The sequence below is a fragment of the Rhopalosiphum padi genome, chromosome 1, assembly GCF_020882245.1.
Source record: "Rhopalosiphum padi isolate XX-2018 chromosome 1, ASM2088224v1, whole genome shotgun sequence".
Taxonomy (NCBI): Eukaryota; Metazoa; Arthropoda; class Insecta; order Hemiptera; family Aphididae; genus Rhopalosiphum; species Rhopalosiphum padi.
In genome coordinates this window covers 3,379,438-3,398,977 of record NC_083597.1, presented here as the reverse complement: position 1 = coordinate 3,398,977, position 19,540 = coordinate 3,379,438, and the positions used below count along the sequence as shown (strand labels likewise).

General features: G+C 36.3%; 1 protein-coding gene across 1 annotated transcript in view; it reads right to left on the bottom strand.

Annotated features, from left to right (window-relative positions):
* Positions 1-19,540, bottom strand: part of LOC132919058 (protein dachsous) — a 126,366-nt gene that overhangs the window by 14,935 nt on the left and 91,891 nt on the right. The window contains exons 3-8 of the mRNA XM_060980413.1: positions 15,941-16,112; positions 14,375-14,572; positions 12,492-12,776; positions 9,407-9,594; positions 8,006-8,422; positions 4,386-4,806 (exon numbers count right to left, since the gene is read on the bottom strand). Of these exons, the coding sequence (XP_060836396.1) occupies positions 4,386-4,806; positions 8,006-8,422; positions 9,407-9,594; positions 12,492-12,776; positions 14,375-14,572; positions 15,941-16,112 (1,681 nt within the window). The remainder of the gene's footprint in view (positions 1-4,385; positions 4,807-8,005; positions 8,423-9,406; positions 9,595-12,491; positions 12,777-14,374; positions 14,573-15,940; positions 16,113-19,540) is intronic.

The following is a 19,540-nucleotide window of genomic DNA, read 5'->3' as shown; positions in this document are numbered from 1 at the left end:
GATATGTTATTTATTTATGATTATGATCAATTATAAAATGGTTACATTTGATTGGTACACATTTACTGGCTTAAATAGGTTTCTTATTATTAGGTCTCTAGAACCAATAATGGTCTATTTTTTATTCCCCACTATCATAAGAGTTATGGTGCAGATTTGTTTCCATGTAATTTTACTGTTAAGTAATAAAACATATATCAATGGACTTTTTTGGTTCTAACCGTGAAAAATTCAATTTAAATATGTTATATTGATGTTATAAGAAATAATAATAATGTATAAAATGTATTTTTTTTCTTAATTTTTAAATATTTTAAATTTCAGTTTTAGTATTTAGTACCTTGTACTTACTAATAATATCATAATATTATATTTAAAAACCTTTATTGAGTTTCTTAGTAAATAAATAATTTATGTAATTTAGTTTATAATTTCCATCACAGCCAAACGGTTAAATATTATTATTGTTATTATTATCGTGCACAGGTCCGTATTATTGTTATTATATTGGTATACGTAATTAACCGCTATTATTGCGATAGAGTTTGTAGTTCCTAAGTATAATATGCACCCATACTGTATTAGTACTATACACGGCATTTTATTTATCTTCCGCTATAGCACCGATAACGCACACGACGTTAAACTATAATTACCGGTGGTGTAATGCCGGTGGTTTTTTTTTTTATTGCATAGGAACTCTTTGCGAACCTTATTGTTGTCGTTATACTGCTGCTGCAGTTGTACTCTCACGAGCAACAATAAACTCGGAGACGATAAAACGAATAAAACAATGGGAATTTCACGTGATAAAAGAAAAATTAGAGACATAAATTTCGAATGCACAATAATTTATTATATTATATTATGAAAACGTATTTACGCACGTTTCGCCCGGTTAAACTGCACCGCCGCTGATGCTTTTATAGTATTATTAGTTATTATTTGATTACTTATTACTTATTATTATTTATTATACCTTTGAATTTTGATGGTCGTTGTAGCTTAGAAACGATTGTATTAATCCGATAATCCACATTTATTAGTCGCGTTGGTAAAATATGTATGATATGTGAACCAAAATTAATAAATGAAACGGACTCAAAGTAATAATTCAATAATTTTATTCGATTTTCACACAAAATTATTGTATTTTAAAATTATTGATCTCTTAAAAATAGAACAGTCAAATGTTATTTTTTATTTATTTATTATAATATTAATATTATTATAAGTACTATTGATCCATCAAAATTCAAAATATGTTGGATATAATAATTTATAATTTATCAAGTATTAAAATAATAATAGCCTGTCGTTAACCAACACGATTTATTACAGTTCACGAATTCCAGAATATTAGTAAAACATAATTTTTTTATAATATTCAGAAAATTTGTTTTTCATTTTATTGTTCACGATCATAACTATGTTGTTTTATTCTATGATTTTTATGCATACATAAAAATAAGGCCTAAAGAGTTGACTTTTTCTCTTGTATCCATACGTATACCTATACACTATATAAAGCTATTAATATATTATATAAGCAAAACGATTATTAAATCCAACAATTACTATATGCATATTGCATACCTAAGCAAAATAATTCAATATAGGTAAAAAAAAGGGTCAAATAGAAACGTCCAATTCGTATAATAGTAATATACCTATGCTCTTCATATGCGAAACACGGAAGTAAATTAGACATTGGTTGTTTGCCGTGTCACATGTATCACTGATAATATACAAATGTACAAAACAGATATTAAGTCAGCCGCGCTTTTTAAAGTCGCAGAGACGCGCGGCTGACAGATCGTATACACTAATGTCGGAATTATTATTATATATTTTCGTCCGTTCCGAGACGTGATTAATTATTCATATTGAAAATACCAATTTGTAGGCGGGCTGTTCGTTTTGTATTTTTACACACACACACACAAACACACATTTATATATTATATATACCCGGGTATAGCCAACGGCGAGTCGATGCGTATAATAATAAGGAGCCACCACTAAAGTAAGTGATCGAGCAGCAGCAGCAGCAGCTATATACGGCTAGGTAGTATATTTTAGGTATATGAAGTCTACCTATATGCAGGCCTCAGGGTGTATCCGACCTCAAGGCCTCTACGATTGTTTTTTTTTATCCATCAACCGCTACAACGCGCGCGTTACACGCGGGTACTTCGGGTAGGTAGGAGACTTATACGCACGCGTTTATATATATATATATACATCTGGTATTATCATAACCGCGTTCGGCAGCTTGCAGCAACTATATAGGTATATTGTATTAAAAAAAAACCACTACCAATACACCGTCATCGACGGCGACGAAGACTACTACGATGACGATCACTAGGACGGAGACGCACGCAAACCAGACACGCACAAAACCAAAATATATACACACATACACATATATATACACACGTATGTATCTATATGCTATATATATAATATTTTGTACCTGAACGAGTACAATATAATATATAATATTATACACGAATGGTCCCGAGTCGACCCGTAATTTGGCGGCAGCCACAACCGTAGTCCTCCTATATATATATTCCGACCCAAATTGTCTACATAACTACCATAATTTACAAGGAAATTACTTTTGCATCACCGCCGCCGCAGCTATCGATTTATAAATTATATGTAATATGTTATTCTTTTATTATTATTATTATTATTAGTATACGAATATTTTCGATACACCAGACCGCTGTAATTAGTATTTTGTATTTATAAAGTATCTACCCCTTGTGTATTACAAAATAACGTGGGTGAACCGAATTTTTATTATTTTTTTTTATACTACCAGCTGCGAAAGAAAAATAACATTAATTCGAGTTTTTGTTATTATTGACAAATACTATGATATTTAAGTACAAATACTTCTCTAGCTCACTTATTTATAAATATAGTTTTTAATCGGTTGTTTTGCACGCACATTCTTTAGATGGCGGTGGCGATATTATTAGTTATTATAGAGTTCGAGTGTGTTGTGCTGTCGAGAATGCGCGCCGCGTAAGTAGTCTTCGATGCGACCTCCTAACACATAGAATACGTATAATAATAATAAAAACTTAAGTGGTTATGAGTACATATCTACACAAGTATTCCTATTTAGTTTGTTTATTCTCGTGCTACGTGCGTCAGTCAAAACCGTATACAATATACGATGATACACATAATAAAAGCTTGGCCCCCAAATGCGCTAGTCATCGAACGGGAGGGGGAAATGGATCTTTTGAGCGTGTTCGCTGCCTCTTGATGGAATACAAACAATCCACACTATATAATATTTATTAATTACTACCGCGGTATATTATTATATTCTACTTGGTACTAACAATACCTACCTACGAATAGAAATTATATAAACGTATTTTAATAATTAATATATATTATATTATGCTGTACAGGTATTATACGATATCTTGGTAAGACATAATGTGTGCGCGCCTCTTGTGTGTTATTCGTTATGTAAGTACCTGGTACCTAAGTATAAATGGGAACGTAAAGATACGAAAATATAATATAGCCGATCGTGTCGCGCGTCGAGAGCAAAGACCTTGCGTCGGTAACACCGTTGAATTAATTAAACGCGCGTACCTATGTATAATATAAGCGTGTGCGACGTGCGACGCGGAACAAAAGGCGTGAACCACGTAAGGTGTACGAGGGAGGTATGGTGGAAATAATTTTGAAAATGCCACCGTGTTTGATGCTCATTAGTCGTAGGCACGTTTATAAAATAGCGCATCGGTGTCACACGTATTACACTGACGTTTATGTTATATGTTGTTAAACGCGCGTGTTCTCCGTACACAATAAATATACATCATAATATGTACCTATAAGTGATATACGATTGTCGTAAAGCAAAAACGGTTTCCCATCAACTGTTCAAATATTTTTTCCGTTAGTGTTATACTGTCATTCAATCCACGAGAATAGATAATATTATAATATGTATATTGTATATAATAGCGTGCGCGCACGCCTGTATATGAATTCATCACGAATTTTTCATCCCCCTCAAAGGGGTAAAACTCTATACTATTCATTGGTTTGATATATAATCTTGTATATTTTGCATTTACACTAAAGTTATCGTATTAGAGCCAAATTGTTTTTTGAGATTTTAATTTCATATAAATCGACGACCTATCCATGGCTTTTATTAAAATGTCCTGAATTTTCTTAATAATTCTTGCGATAATTTATTAATGCGTTTTATTAATTTTACATAAAACTACGTATGATACTGTAGGTCGCGTGTTTAAATTATAATAATAGAACCTCTGTTTGTATGAAAGTAAATAAATATGTGACTATAGAGTATTGAATATATTGTAACCACTTACCGGAATACAGGTTAATGTTGAAACTCGAGTTGGATGGTATGAGCGAGTACCGGACGAGCGCGTTGTCGCCGGCGTCGCGGTCTGTGGCCGACACGGCACCGAATACTGTACCAGCTGGCCGGTTCTCTTCCACGTGAAACTCGTAGTATTCCCGGTCGAACTCGGGATCATTGTCGTTGACGTCGGCCACGGTGACCACCACGACCACGGTAGCGGCCAGTGGTGCTGGTGACCCGTTGTCAGCGGCCACCACTGTCAATTCGTACGTGTCCTGCGTTTCCCTGTCCAGCGGGCTCTTGACGTACACCCATCCGGTGGTGGGATGCACGTCCAGCGACCCACCGCCGTCGCCACTGGACACCCGGTACGTGATCCGAGCGTTGTTACCGCTGTCACCGTCCAACGCCGTCACTTGCACGATCTGCGAGGCATCAATAAAAGGCGGGTGTTATTAAAAAACAAATTGCTTCACTCCAGTAACTTAATAGGTTATGTATAGCGGTTTGGGAATGTTACTCAATGTGTTGATCATCGCATCATTGATGCACGGGTATTTATTCTGAACTTAAGGGTGAGCGTGGTGTATATAAATAAATATTATAGGTATTAATGTATTTTATTAATCACATTATTTCATAGTTTTCGTACGAAAACCGTTTGGCCGAGTTAAAATAAGCGAGTCCTTATACTGTAGCGTACTTTGAATAATATCAACCCCATCCGGATATATAGAGTGACACAGAATATTTACGCGTATAAAATCGAACCGTCGGGTAACCTCGAGCATATTGCGGTTTTGACGCGTTTTTAAATGTTTATTTATTATTTAAAAAACCAATCGTATAGTATTGTTTCACGTCATTATTGCGTAACGACATCATATTCCGGATTTCCGGGGAGGGCGAGTGGTGGTTCAGACACCGTGGACGCGGCGTCTCTTAAAGCTCGCCACTGTAATACATTGGTAGTGATATAGGCAATATAGGTAGGTACATATATCATTACGCACCGCGATATAATATTATATCACTGTCCCAGGGAGGAGGAGAGATTTATGCGGTTAAACGGTGGCGTTGACAATATATCATGGACCGCGGACATGCCAATGAATCGTAATATACATATTGTATAATAATATTCTACGGCATCACATACCGCGGGCGATTTAATGTGGAACACGTTTATGAATATATAATAATAACGATAATCGTACGCGGAATAATACGCGCGCGGTAATACAACGCGCGTTAAAGTGAATTAATAATCGAGTCCGAGATTAACGTCAGCGGGGCCCACTAATTTATTGGCGTCCGCGCGACCAGATTATACTGTCCGCGCGGGTCAAAGACGTATGTGTGCGGCCAACGGGGCACGCCGCGGTATTAGTAACGCGCACAGGCATATTTAATAATATCACAGTCGAGATGAACGCGATACGCATCTATAAATCCGACACATTGTCGTCGTCCCATTGAAGAAAAACTCGAAAGAACTCGCTGCAAACGCGTATATAACATACTGTACATTACAATATTACTATACAATATATAGGATTACACGCCGTGGCCGTCGTACCTACTATATAGTTGTTATAACTGCGGCCTACGCCTCGTTCGGATGCTGTACACGAATGCAGTCGTATATCGTATGGGTAGGTGGTGATGCCCATAACGCGGTTATCGGAGACGGACGAATAAAAAAATAAAATCAGTCGGATAGAAAACGCTGTGGCGCGCGGTATTATATTATTATGTATATCGCGAGCGCGGCGGCGACGACGACGACGACGGCGACCACCGCCTGCGCGGCATTCCCGGGCGTGAACTATACGCTCGACCCCGGCGATACCGTCGGCGGGACGGCGGGTGGGTGGATGGGCGGGCGGGGAGTGGACGCGGACGCGTCAAATCGTATTATATTATTAGGTGGTGTACGTACGCCGCCGCGGCCCGTCCATCAATCACCGCCGCGATTCGGCCCCGGTGACGACGAGTAATTATCGGGACGCGCGCAGTTCTGCCAACACAATGACGCATTGTTCGCGCCTCGTTGGGGGCCTCGCACGACACCCCCCCGCGCGACGATGTTAATAATAATATAATATATTACCCGTGTACAATATATATGATATGCCGCGTCCCCGGGGAAAATCGATAGGCTGCAGCGCCAATGTCGATGTATATAATAATATTATTATATTACGATAAAAAGACGTACATATTATTATTTTTATTATTTCGTTTTGTCTTTGTACACCCCGCTCCGCCCATCCACGTCTTTGGCGGTTGACGATCTCGTTACAATATATACCTGTATTATTATTATTATATTATAATGTTATCGTATCTCTTCTATTATATTATGGTCTCTCCGCGGAGATATGGGCGCTGTGTACTATACATCGGGTCGGCGTGGACCCCATCACGGGGCGTTTCGTCCCGAACGAAAAAAATGAAAAAAAAAAAATGATATAATAAATAATAATCATTATTATATTATACCCCTTCCAGCGCGCGATTTGTACTACAACAAATAAGTACGTGCGTATATCGCGTGTATTAGATTATCAGTCATTAAATTATTATTATTATTACGGAGGAAGGTATTATATTATTATAATACACGTGCATTGTAGTCCCGCGTTATTATAATATTATTACAGGTATATATATATATATATATATAGGTACCGCGCATTAACTAGCCGTCGTCGTTTATTGTTTAATTGGTTCGCTCCACGGAATACTTTTGCTAGTCGCGCCGACATGTTGTGGAAAGTGTTGTAGCTCGCCCACCGCTATCGTCCAACATACCCCATTGTGAAATTTCCCGCAGTTATATATTTTTATTTGTCGGTTTAGGTATGTTAAAACTCAGTGGAAAGTAATTTTTTTTTCAAATTAAATAACCACTACAATCGGAAATACGCGTCTTTCCGGCGGGTTTATATTTGCAGTGTGTAGAATAAACCCCCCGACGAACGGTGTGGTGTACGTATTATTATTATTGGAATGCAAGGACAATACCGTCGTGTAGTTCCGTTATATTATGCTGACGCGAAATCATGACTGTGACCCCCTCGCAAGTCGATGGTCATTGCGCGCGCGCGCTAGGCACCCGCATTGTACCGTTATTAATTAACGAGAATGTCGTGACGATGGACGACGTGAGAACGTCGTAGCGTTTTCGGCAGGCTTGTTACAAGCACTCGTAAGTATAAAATACAAATTACGATTGGTTTATACCTTTTGGGGGGAGTCGATCACATAAAACGCGAACTGTATTACATGCTTCAAAGCTGTAGTGTGCAGTGCATTTAAAAAATTGCCAAACAGTAAAAAAAACTGTCAAATGTTTTGTGGATGAAATAATTGAATATATTATATTGATAAAGTGGTAAACGTTGAATTTTTGAGATGAGAGAAGGTTAGATAAGATTAGCGAAGCTATACAGTTTACAGCTACTCGCGATTGGGTGGGTCAGGGGATTAACGTGTGTGACGTCCTGGAGTGAGATAGTTCAGGTAAGAGTACCTTTATTATATCTGGGTTATAATATAATATATTTGGTTTATGATAGCATATTATTGAAATATTATCATCAAAATAAATATCCTTACCTGTGAATTGACCGGCAATGATTCCAAGATGGTGGCCGCATAATGTGGTCGCTCGAATACGGGTGGGTTGTCGTTGATGTCCTGGACATCCACTACCAGAGTCATGTTGTCGGACAACGACGGTACCCCAGAGTCTCTGGCGATGACGGTAACCGTCAGTCTGTGAACCGTCTCGTAATCTAGTCCATGGATTAAACTGATCGTACCACGGTTGTGGTCCACTTGGAAATATGATGGTTCTTGCGTGGAGGCAATCAGCTCGTAATGTACCTGTCCGTTGGCACCGGAATCTGGGTCGGTGGCGTGCGCCGTATAAATCGGCGATCCTGTCGCTACATTTTCTGGTACGGCAATTCTCACCGAACTCGAATCGAAATGCGGCGAGTTGTCATTTATGTCTTCGATAATTATGTTCACCTATTACCGATAACATATATATATATATATTAGAATTAGATACACAACAAATGCAAACAAAGTGTTATTCTCATATAATATTTTAAAAAATGTATCGGAAGTACGTCATCCCAATGAGTAACATTATACTATGATTAAATAATAAAATAATATTATTATATTCTTTATATAGTTGAATACTTTCTATTTTAAAGCTATAATCGCGTCCCAGAGCAAACGTTTTGAAACAACCGTCATAAATATAACTGCAGTTTCAGTAGGCACTGTGATGAATGTGCAGTCGTTTGAAACTGCAATCGTTAAAAAATATATAACACACACCGTGACGGCATATTATTATATTATAGGTATGCATATTCGTCCGAGTCTATGGAAAATATTGACAGTTTAACGATCTTCGTATATATACGTATACACTCGCTTATCCGCAGCAAATTCTATGGGTAGGTACCTCTATATAATATTATATGTACCTAAATATTATAATATTCATCCGTTGATATATTTTACTATCGGTAAAAACAACAAACTAAGTATAATGCGTTTGAAAGAAACGTCGCGCCGGGCCTAAGTGGGATTTGTTTTATTACACACACACAAGTCGCCGTTACAGTGTTGAGCGCATTCGGGTTGTAAAGGTTTTGCGCACGTAGACCATTAAGTCAACATAAACTCATAAACGCCTCATCCCTCCCCCTAATGGGCGCACCTGCAGCAGAACACTGGTGCAATTAAACAGTTTTACAACTGATCGCGGTCTCTCTCGTTAACCGATCGTGTGTGCATTGATCTCGCTATAGAGCAAGAGTATATGTTTATGTGTGCAGAGAAAAAAAATAAAATTCTTAAAAAAAAACTTAACGTTTATATTGTACCTATGTAATACGTCAATATCATGGCGCATAAACGAACACAGCAGTGGTATAGGAATGCACGCACAAAAGGTTATTAAATAAAATATTATTATTATGTGTATACACTCACTTGAGTGTGCGCTCCGTAATATTTGTTCGTCACCGAGTAGGCTTTGACGTTGAGTAGTACTGATGCGAATGATTCGTGATCCAACACGGCTGTCGTTTTGATTATTCCTTTTACTGGGTCTATAGCGAAATATCCATTGGCTTCGTCCGAATGTATGGCGTACCTTACGGATTCCGAATCATCCAAACCTGTAAAACGGATCTCATTTTTTAATTTTGTCAAGTTTAAATGTAGAATGTTAAATGTACATAAAATAAATATAAGTATAAAAATTAAGGACGAAAAAACAATTAGGTATAATACAGATGTTTTTCGTGTTAAAGAGACTGAAAAAACAATTACAGTCTTTAATAAAATACGTTTTTCCGCAATCACGAAGTATAAAGATTTGTAAAATATATTTCATATTATATACTATATTATTATATCCGAGTTGAACTGCTTTTTTCCTCCATAATTTATGTTGTGATCGAAACGATCGAATTCGAACTATATTATCATCGTATCACGCACGTGAACTCAATATAGGTGTATTTACTCGTTTATAAGCTATAATAGTGACAAACCACCAGCGTCGTTGTAAACAATGAGAGCTATCGTGCGTGAGTTTAAATATTCATATAATATATGATAGGTATATTATATAACTTTGAGAGTAAATAAATACTATGAATGCGTTAAATGCGTTTGTCAACGGTATTGCCATATATATGTATAAATATAATGATGATAATAATATAACACGACAATGACGACAAAGCGGCGCGCACACAAAAAATATTGACCAGTAGCCGGAGTGTGAGCGGTAAAGATATTACATATTTTCTACGGACCGGTTTGTTCGAAAATTAAAAAAAAAAACTCTACTTGTGTTTGACCAAAAATCTTTTGATTGAAAAATAGTTTTTATGAAAAAAAAAACACAAATTAGAAATTATCGACATCCTTGTGACGAGAATATTTTTATAGGACAGGACTGTAGCAAATGTCATCTTCGTTCGCGAACGCGTCAACGTGTAATCCTTCATCCGTGGGTGTTTGTAATGCGGATATAATATGATCTATGCAATATATTATGGTAAAGAATGGAGGGCAGCTAGTTAGTACGCGGGTTGTTATATTCCGCGGAGAGGGTCGCGGCGCGACTCGGAGAGATTACCATTTAATTAAAATCCAGAAACACCGGTTGACCGAACGCTCGGAAAAATCAGACTCTGGCAGAGTGGGGATGAGATTACACATACCATATATAATAATATTATGCACATCCGTAGGACGATGAGAGATTTTAATAGAATCGAGTGTGTTTGGCCAGTATATATATATATATATATATATAATATATATACATTATAATATGTGTATATACACGAAAACCACGAACGATTTACATAAATCTCGTCCCGCGCGACGATTTTTTGTTGTTTTTATTTTACCATCTCGGAACGATCGTCGTCATCACCCGGTGCAGCAGCGGTTTACCGATATCGGAGGGGTCCACGTACCGAAATATGACATATTCGGTTTTTGGTTGTTTTTCTCGTCTATTGTTGACTCGTCGTAAATTCATCGTCTTTGGTCGAAAAAACGCCACGTTCCGGTTTATTTAATTTGAATAAAATTTTAATAACGACGAGAAATTCGTTCGGACCGGCGGCGGCGGTGATAAATAACTACTGCGGGACCGGGGCGAGATAAGTAAACGGACATAAATTGTGGTCGTTATATACGCACGCACGCGTTCACACACACACACAGACACACAATACGAAGTTTGTACGTGTGTATATATATACGTATAATTTAACATAATATAAATTTATTATTTATACATTGTATATACACATCGCGCGGGTCGAGTCGTAAATGTTTGTAAGTTGTACGTTTTTAAGTTTTCATCGTCGAAACTAATTTTCCTGGTTGGCTATCATTCCATGTAGGATGTCGATATTGTTCGATAATAGAAGAGGGTCAAGTATACATATATATGAATAGAAGTAATTTTTAAAATAAACGATTATATTTTAAACTATTTTAAAGTTTTATACGTATATGATCTGACAGAGGATCGTATTATATAAATGTTATCGCATGTATTAAAAAGAGTATAAAATATATGGCCATTTCATTTTGCATTAAATCTCCGATCTATAGTCTTAATAAGAGATCGGTGCTGTACACACGGAAAAAAAAATGGGCATTTTAGTATACTGTTCTGTTGCACTTGGATAAGAATATAAGCTCAGGCGTGCGTGAGAATAAATATATAACTATATTATTCCGATCGATCGACCTAGTCGATTAGGCACGTCATACACGCATATGTAGTTATGTATACATGTGCGAACTAGTTAGTTAGTGAATTTATATCTGTTACAGCAGGAGTAGCGGACAACGACGCGTGTCGTATTGCGACGATCACCGTCGGGTGGTATCATTATAATGAGCTGGCCGTTCGTGCAAACGATCGCGGTGGCCGCCAAATTTCCAAACACAGATAAAGGTATACCTAATAATAATACTTACTACTTAGCAGTAATATATGCCTAGCACGACTCGGCGAGGGAGACTGCACGGTTATAGAGAAGTCGCCGAGTGCACGGTTGAGACGATACATATTGTATAATATATGCGGCGCGCTGGATATTATGTATACGTCTCGTAACTTACCCCCCCGGAACGGATCGTGATCGGATGCGAAATGAAGACGTATTATTGTGAGATATATATACACTTCACGACTCGGTTCATTCCTATATGTGTACCATACTGCATTCCGATTTTTTTTTATTTATTTTGTTTTACATGTATGTATTCGACCTTTGTATCGTGCGGCTTGGTCTCGATGTGTGCGTGAAGTGGTTGCCGTTTTAGCGATATCTGCACCACACCTGAACTATATAGATACTATACACTATTACGACTTATATGATGACGTTTCCGCACGAAGGATTCCTCTTCTCTTTGTACTTACATATGCGCGAATATAAACGTTTGAGCGACACGGATAACAACTTGCCCCTAACTAGTTACCCATACATCACCACCTAGCATTTTGAATTCCTCAGTGGGTAGTTACACATACCTGACTGATTGGGCGACACCGCCACGTTTCCGACAGCAGTGCCCACCAGCGCGTCCTCCGGCACCGTGAACGAGTATTGTGACTTAACGAACACGGCGTATGGTTTGGCCAAGTCTGCAGATAATACAGTAATTCGGACTTGGGCTACTTGGGCGGCCTCGTAACCGCTGCCATCCCTGGCGGCTATCATCAGTCTGTAAACTCCCGACCGCAATTGTGCAGCCCATATCTCACCGGTATTGCCGTCCAACCGGAACGAAGTCTCCGAGTCCTCACTGTCAGGTCCTGTGAACACACGCACAAACATGTTATTTATTTAAGTATTACAGCTGTAAATTCAATATGCTAAAGAATCTGTTAAGAATATTAAGCGCATGCACTTGAAAAGTCTGGAAATACGTGAAATTGTTTTTCTTTTTTAATTTTATTACACGGTGGTAAATTAATAGATATTAAATATATGTAAATGATATTAGTACGTTATTTTTTAATATCATATATTATGCACATTGTCTATATATACAGTTGTGTATAATAATATAGGTATATATTATATTGTTGTAGAATTAAATAAGTCACTCCAACTTAATTATTTATATAATAATTAAGAAAACACGAATACGCCAAGTTACGCCATTAGATGCGTAAAGTACATTGGATTAAGTCTGGTATATTATAGGTTTAAGTCATTATATCATTGGATATAATTGGGTATATCTTATAATATATTATATAGTTGAATATTATGGCAGTAAATAGAGTTAAACTAATATTTCTAACGGTACGAATTTGACGATAAAAAAAAGTGATTTGGTAACTCATTTGCTAAAATGTTTTTACGATATTTCGTTATAGATCTCCTCGATAAAATTCTAGTTATACCTATACTCCGTTATACTAGTTAGTTATATGTTATCTGATTGTATAATGTATCAGCTACTGGACTATTAAAAAACGTCTGAGCGACTGGGCCGAAGACTGCACGAGTTTATCGGAGAAATATTTCAACTATATAAATAATATAATAATATATAAATTTATTTATTTATCTCTTCGTGAATAAGGGACATATATGTGCATATCTGCACTACATACCTACCTATTTATATATTATATTTTATATAGGTATATAGTTTAGTTTCCATTGAATTGTATAGGTGTATAAATAAAACGAAAACCCAACAAAATATAAAGAATGTTTGGCCGTTGGATAAGTGTAAATAGTTGTAGTCGTATAATACCTATATTGTGGGTGTGCGTGTGTGTGTATATACACGAATTGTCTTTTGTGTGGCTGTATCATAATGCACAGGATATTCATCACATAATAATATAACAGAACGACCGAGAAACCACAAAATTAAAAACAAAATTTGAGAAATCATGTATAACCCGACTGTCCGGACGTAAAAGTTTTTACGTCGTGAATCCAACAATGTACCTACTATTGATAATATACATGAACGTGCGTCATTTACAGTTAAAGTTGAAAACTATTGCGGTTTAGATATAAGCCTACGTGTCTTACAATGTGTATGGTGTATCTATAGTTATTTCAAATTTCGAATTTAGATATACAATATTCGGTACTCATATTGTACTATAAATTATCTTATATATTGTAGGTATATACCTACATATAATTCACTATTGCTATACACAATAATTATATACTTGCGTTTTCTATGATTCTAGGAAATTTAAACGCATCGTACGTGAACAAAATATGGTTATTAACCTCATATATATATATTATTATAATGTATAGGATAAGCCCGCGGCAGATCGATGGTTTATTGGATGGAGTCAACTACAGAATGTCTGTGTTACAAATACTGCACACGATGATTATATTATAATTATTTTATTTTTATGACACATACCTTTAGCCGACATCATATAGTAGGAGACAACGCCGAACGATCCTGAATCTGCATCTTTTGCTCGGACCGTGACGATGGGCCCTTGTTCGGTTGGGCTCCATACGATGGACACGTTGTACTCGGAGGGTGAGAATACAGGCCAGTTATCGTTGACGTCCTGTACGTCTACTTTGACCACGGCACTTGTGCTCAGTCCACCTGCAGAAAAAAATCGGTTATTGCAATATTTGTAGTCATTTATGTATATGTGTATATAACCATTGACCATATTATATGTAAATTATAATAATTAAATAGGTGGAAAGTAACACTATGGTTGTAGCCGATAAAATACAGGCAACCGGGTACCCCAAACTGAAAACTGTTTACGACAATATACCATTATACTCTGGAAAATTAGTATCCGATTAGTAAATCATGATAAATAGTTTGTACCATAACTTCGCGGGGTGCTTTACGGACGAACGCGATTTGGATGTATATAATATATCATGACGTAAAATCCTCGGTGATGAAAAGCGGCAATAAACCCGGCAATACTACAGAGACGGCGCGTGCGAGGGAGAGATAGTAGCTGTTAGATGGATGGAAGAAAAAGAGATAAGGTATAGAGTTATAGGTGGGTGTGTGTATATGTGTGTGTGTGAGAGAGAGAGAGTGAGTGAGAGAGAGAAATTGATGTGTTGAAAGACAAGGGATGAGCCACAACGACGCACAGCAGCAGGTGGCCGTTGATGCTGCAATAGTAGGTGAGGCTGAGATATATGCTATATGGTCGGATAGATTTCAACGGATCACTTGGAGGTGCTCTGCAGCGCACTCGAAACCGCCCGATAAGCATCGGACGCGTCTGCGAGCCAACCGGTTTACGCGCGCGCGACTGCTCGAGTTGGATCTTTGATTTATCGACGGCAGCTCGCGCACAAAACGTCCACACGCTAATATAAAAAAATGTGTACCTATATTACAAAATTATTTCGGTTAGGTAAATAATATACGCGTTTTGTCAAAAAAAAAATAAAAATATAAATGTCCGGATATTAAACCATGATCGTAAGTCCGAAATAAAGCGGAAAAAATAGCATCATTCAAATATCGCGTAGCATAAAATTGCAGGTGGGAATCATATCGTGTCCTTAACAATTTTATAAAGCACAATTGGAAAAGTCTCGGTTCTTTTCAAACTATCATCACCTGATATTTAGGTATCTATATTATAATATTAAAAGATGCACCGAACGCAGTTATGGGCTTATGGCGTAATGGATAATATTATAATATCTATACAGTCTACACCCACGTGGGCAAATGGTTATACTAGATATTTATGTACCCTGAAAAGACGTTTTTATAGTAATGTTTATAGGCATATCCATATCATAATATCGTATAATTTCACACTTGTACATGTACTATAAATATAATGATTTTCCGAGCAATTACTTAAAACATTGTACACAATGTATACATATAATATCGTAACGGGTCGCCGTTGTTTGAATTTAATAGAAATTACGTTTAAAATTGTCGTTTATTGTTTTTTTTTTTTTAATTTAACACACTCACCCCTGTCAGTCGCTACTACTGGAAACTCGTACAGTTTTCGGGTTTCGTAGTCCAACTGTCTGGCAAGACATATTTCACCGGTTGCCGATTTGATGAAAAATGGTCCACTGTTTTCGGATAGTGTGAAGTTCACCATGGAATTAACGCCGCAATCTGGATCCGACGCTGATACCTGTGGGACAAAAAAGTACATAGTTAATTATTACTATACGCTGAACACATTATTAAAATAATATTGTATACGAGAAAATAATAAGCTATAAGCCAGAATGTAAATGCATTGGACATAACGGCGTACCGGTACGCACCACCGGAGTGTGGCCGAAGAGAGCGCGTCACACGATTCGTATACTTATTTATAATAACGCCATGGACGCAACATCGCGCGTAGGTATACGATGCACCTTACAATATATATCGTTTATAATTGAATTCTACGTCGTTGTTTTAACGACCCATAAAATACATGTACGTTTACTTATTAAAATAATATGTATATACAAGTATCCGTCGTTATTTTCGGCCAATCGAACTCGATGCGTGTCTTTATGCGCAGTGAACGGTTATAGAAAAAAAACATTTCGAATACAATTTATACGATATATAGCCGGTGTATAAATTATTTAATAATGTATATTCGACGAAATCTACGGAAACGTCGACGTTTAAGATAGTACTAACGAGGGTGTAACCTTACATAATATATATTATTATGTATGTATTCTTAGTTTAAAATCGAGTATTCAAATACACAATGTACCGTGACCGACAGGCTGCAACAGCAGTCTTAATTCGTAAACAAAACACAACTGATGATTGATTTTATAATGTTTGTAACGCAATTTAGACACAATATTTTAAAGTTTAGATGACATCCAAGTTTGTTGCACTCTCAAAAATATTTTAACTTGGCCATTTTAAAGTTTAATAATGCAATATTCATTATAAATATTATATATCTATGTTTATGTTATAATCCAAACAAAAACAACTGGTTAGAATTATCCCACTTAATAATTTATGATCGGTTTTAATATTATATGTATAATTTATTTAAATGTTATAATAATATTTTGGTTCTATTCATTGGTCCTAGAAAATTTTTCAGATGCAGCAGAGGTTCATGTGCGTTTATGATAAGTATACCTACTAAAGACGTCATTAGGAGTTATGGTAATAAATTAAGTTGTTTAGACATAATGTGGAAACGGGTAAGTCATCATTTCATTGTTATTAATCATAGAGAATATACGGCAAACTGTAAAAAATGTTTGAAGTCTATTGTTAGGTTACGCGTTTCGCAAATTCCTGATGATAAAAATTGCGTTTCGAGCAAAATATCATATGCACATTAAATTTATAATAATGTATCATGATATTTATTATAGGCATAAGTTAACCATAATCACACGATTTTTATTTGGCATGACGTTTCCCATATTTGTGAAATATTATATTATGATATATATAGGTACCTACAAGGCATAAAATTCCTTACCATATGTAATTAGAGCCCTGAAAGTTAAGCTCTTGCATCAGAAGTATGTATTTTACCTGTCATTACTAAATAAAATGTAATTTTTTTCAAAACATTTTATTGTTACTATATGATTATTATTCATTATGATATATTAGATATACAATATTAAATTATTAATACATAAATATTCATTATGATTTACTTTATTTTTTAATAGAGGTTTAAATAAAGAATAATATGGGAACCTAAAACAGTGTAATAGGTACCACCTAAAATGTAGGTTTGCGCACGCTTATGTAATCGTACAACTATATACCCACAACAAATAATAATAATTTCAATCGTTCAATCCAGGCATACTAATTTGAACAGGCGAGCGGGCAATATATAGGTATATATTATCTTTATACATAGTCAACGACAAAAAAACAAACCGAAAATAATAATATAATATATAATATACGAACGGTGGACACACACACACACACAACACCGGTGAACGACCCGACTATAATACGCGTCTCCAAGATCATAAATTGAATTCATCCATCGGCTAGAAAGAGAGCGAGAGAGAGGCCGAGGGACGGAGAGATTGCAGATCGACCGAGGCGATAACTACGTATCCTTATACTTGTACACATATGCGAGCGTATAAGTCGACGGACGACGACGTGCAATGGGTGACCGAAACGGCATCTCCAATCGCACCTGTCGCACGCGCGAGCATCTCCTTATGGTCTTGTGGCAGCAGCGTGCGTTCTGTGCGCCCGCGAGAGCGCATTCCGCGTCTTGTGGAGAAAAAACGAGAGCGCTGTCGACCGGGTTAGAGGTATACAGAGTTGTGGTGGCAGGTATAGCACGGTGTGGGCGCAAGCGTTTCTATTATTATATTATAATAAATTAGTATATACCTACATCGAAATCAACCGGATTAATGTAAACAAAAATGTCGGCATATTATACCACCGGTTTCCTGTTTTCGTAAAATATATAAGACACGCTAGCTGTTGCATCTTATCGCGACTTGTTTCGTATGGCGTTTACACGATACATTATATATTATAATATCGTAGGTGACTCGGCCTGCAAGCGCGTAAAATGGTTTAGAAAAAAAACTTCAAATATTCAGTTAAAAAAAAAAATAAAAAACCGAACAGAGTAAATATCATTAATTTTAGCACGCCACGTATCTATTATGTGCGCATATTATACCTATGTGTATACACTATACAACAGTCGTCGATGAATAATAATTATCATAACTAGATCTATTATATAATGCCTACACTTATATACATAATATACAACGTGCGCTCGGGTGAGCGCGCGTGTGTGTGCTGTGTTCCAAATTTATTCAATTCAGACACACACACACACACACACAAACAATTTATTTATTTTTTTGAATTGTTTCGCAAAACGCCGTGGCACTGATTTACTGATATATATATGACGGGAGGCGTGCAGTGTTTTAAACGGTCATAATAAATACGTATACGCGATAATTGCGACCGCGCGTAATTACATGGTCGTAAAACGGTAGCTTTAAGATTTTAAATGCTGTATAATTGCAAGTTTCGGTTTTTCGACCAAACACGAACGCGCGCTCTAATATGGCCTCCGTTCATGTTTATAATAATAATATATTATATTGGTATGTAGGTATTAGCATAGGTAGGTACATGTCGCGTGTCGCATACGTCGGCCTCCATTATAGTTATTACAAGATTTCGAACCGTTTAAGGCAATATATTTTTTTAGAATAATACAATTGATAACAATATATCATGATATACAGTGTATTTGATTTTTCAAAATGTTTAAATATACTTAAAGACCATCACAATGTATTTTTTGTATTGATGAGTGTCCTGTGAACATTTTTGTTTTTCAAATTTAAAAATTCCAAAAATCATATTTTGAAATATTGCATTTTTAAAGAAAAAAATTGGGGCGAGCATTCATGGTGAATTACCCTGTATAAAGGTATACATAAATATACACCTACACATAACTTATATCATCATTATAAAATTATTCTTAAATTTATATACGTAAAATTTGGTGTGGATAAAATATACGACAGTTGCATGTAGAGAACAAGATATAAAACCCCGAAT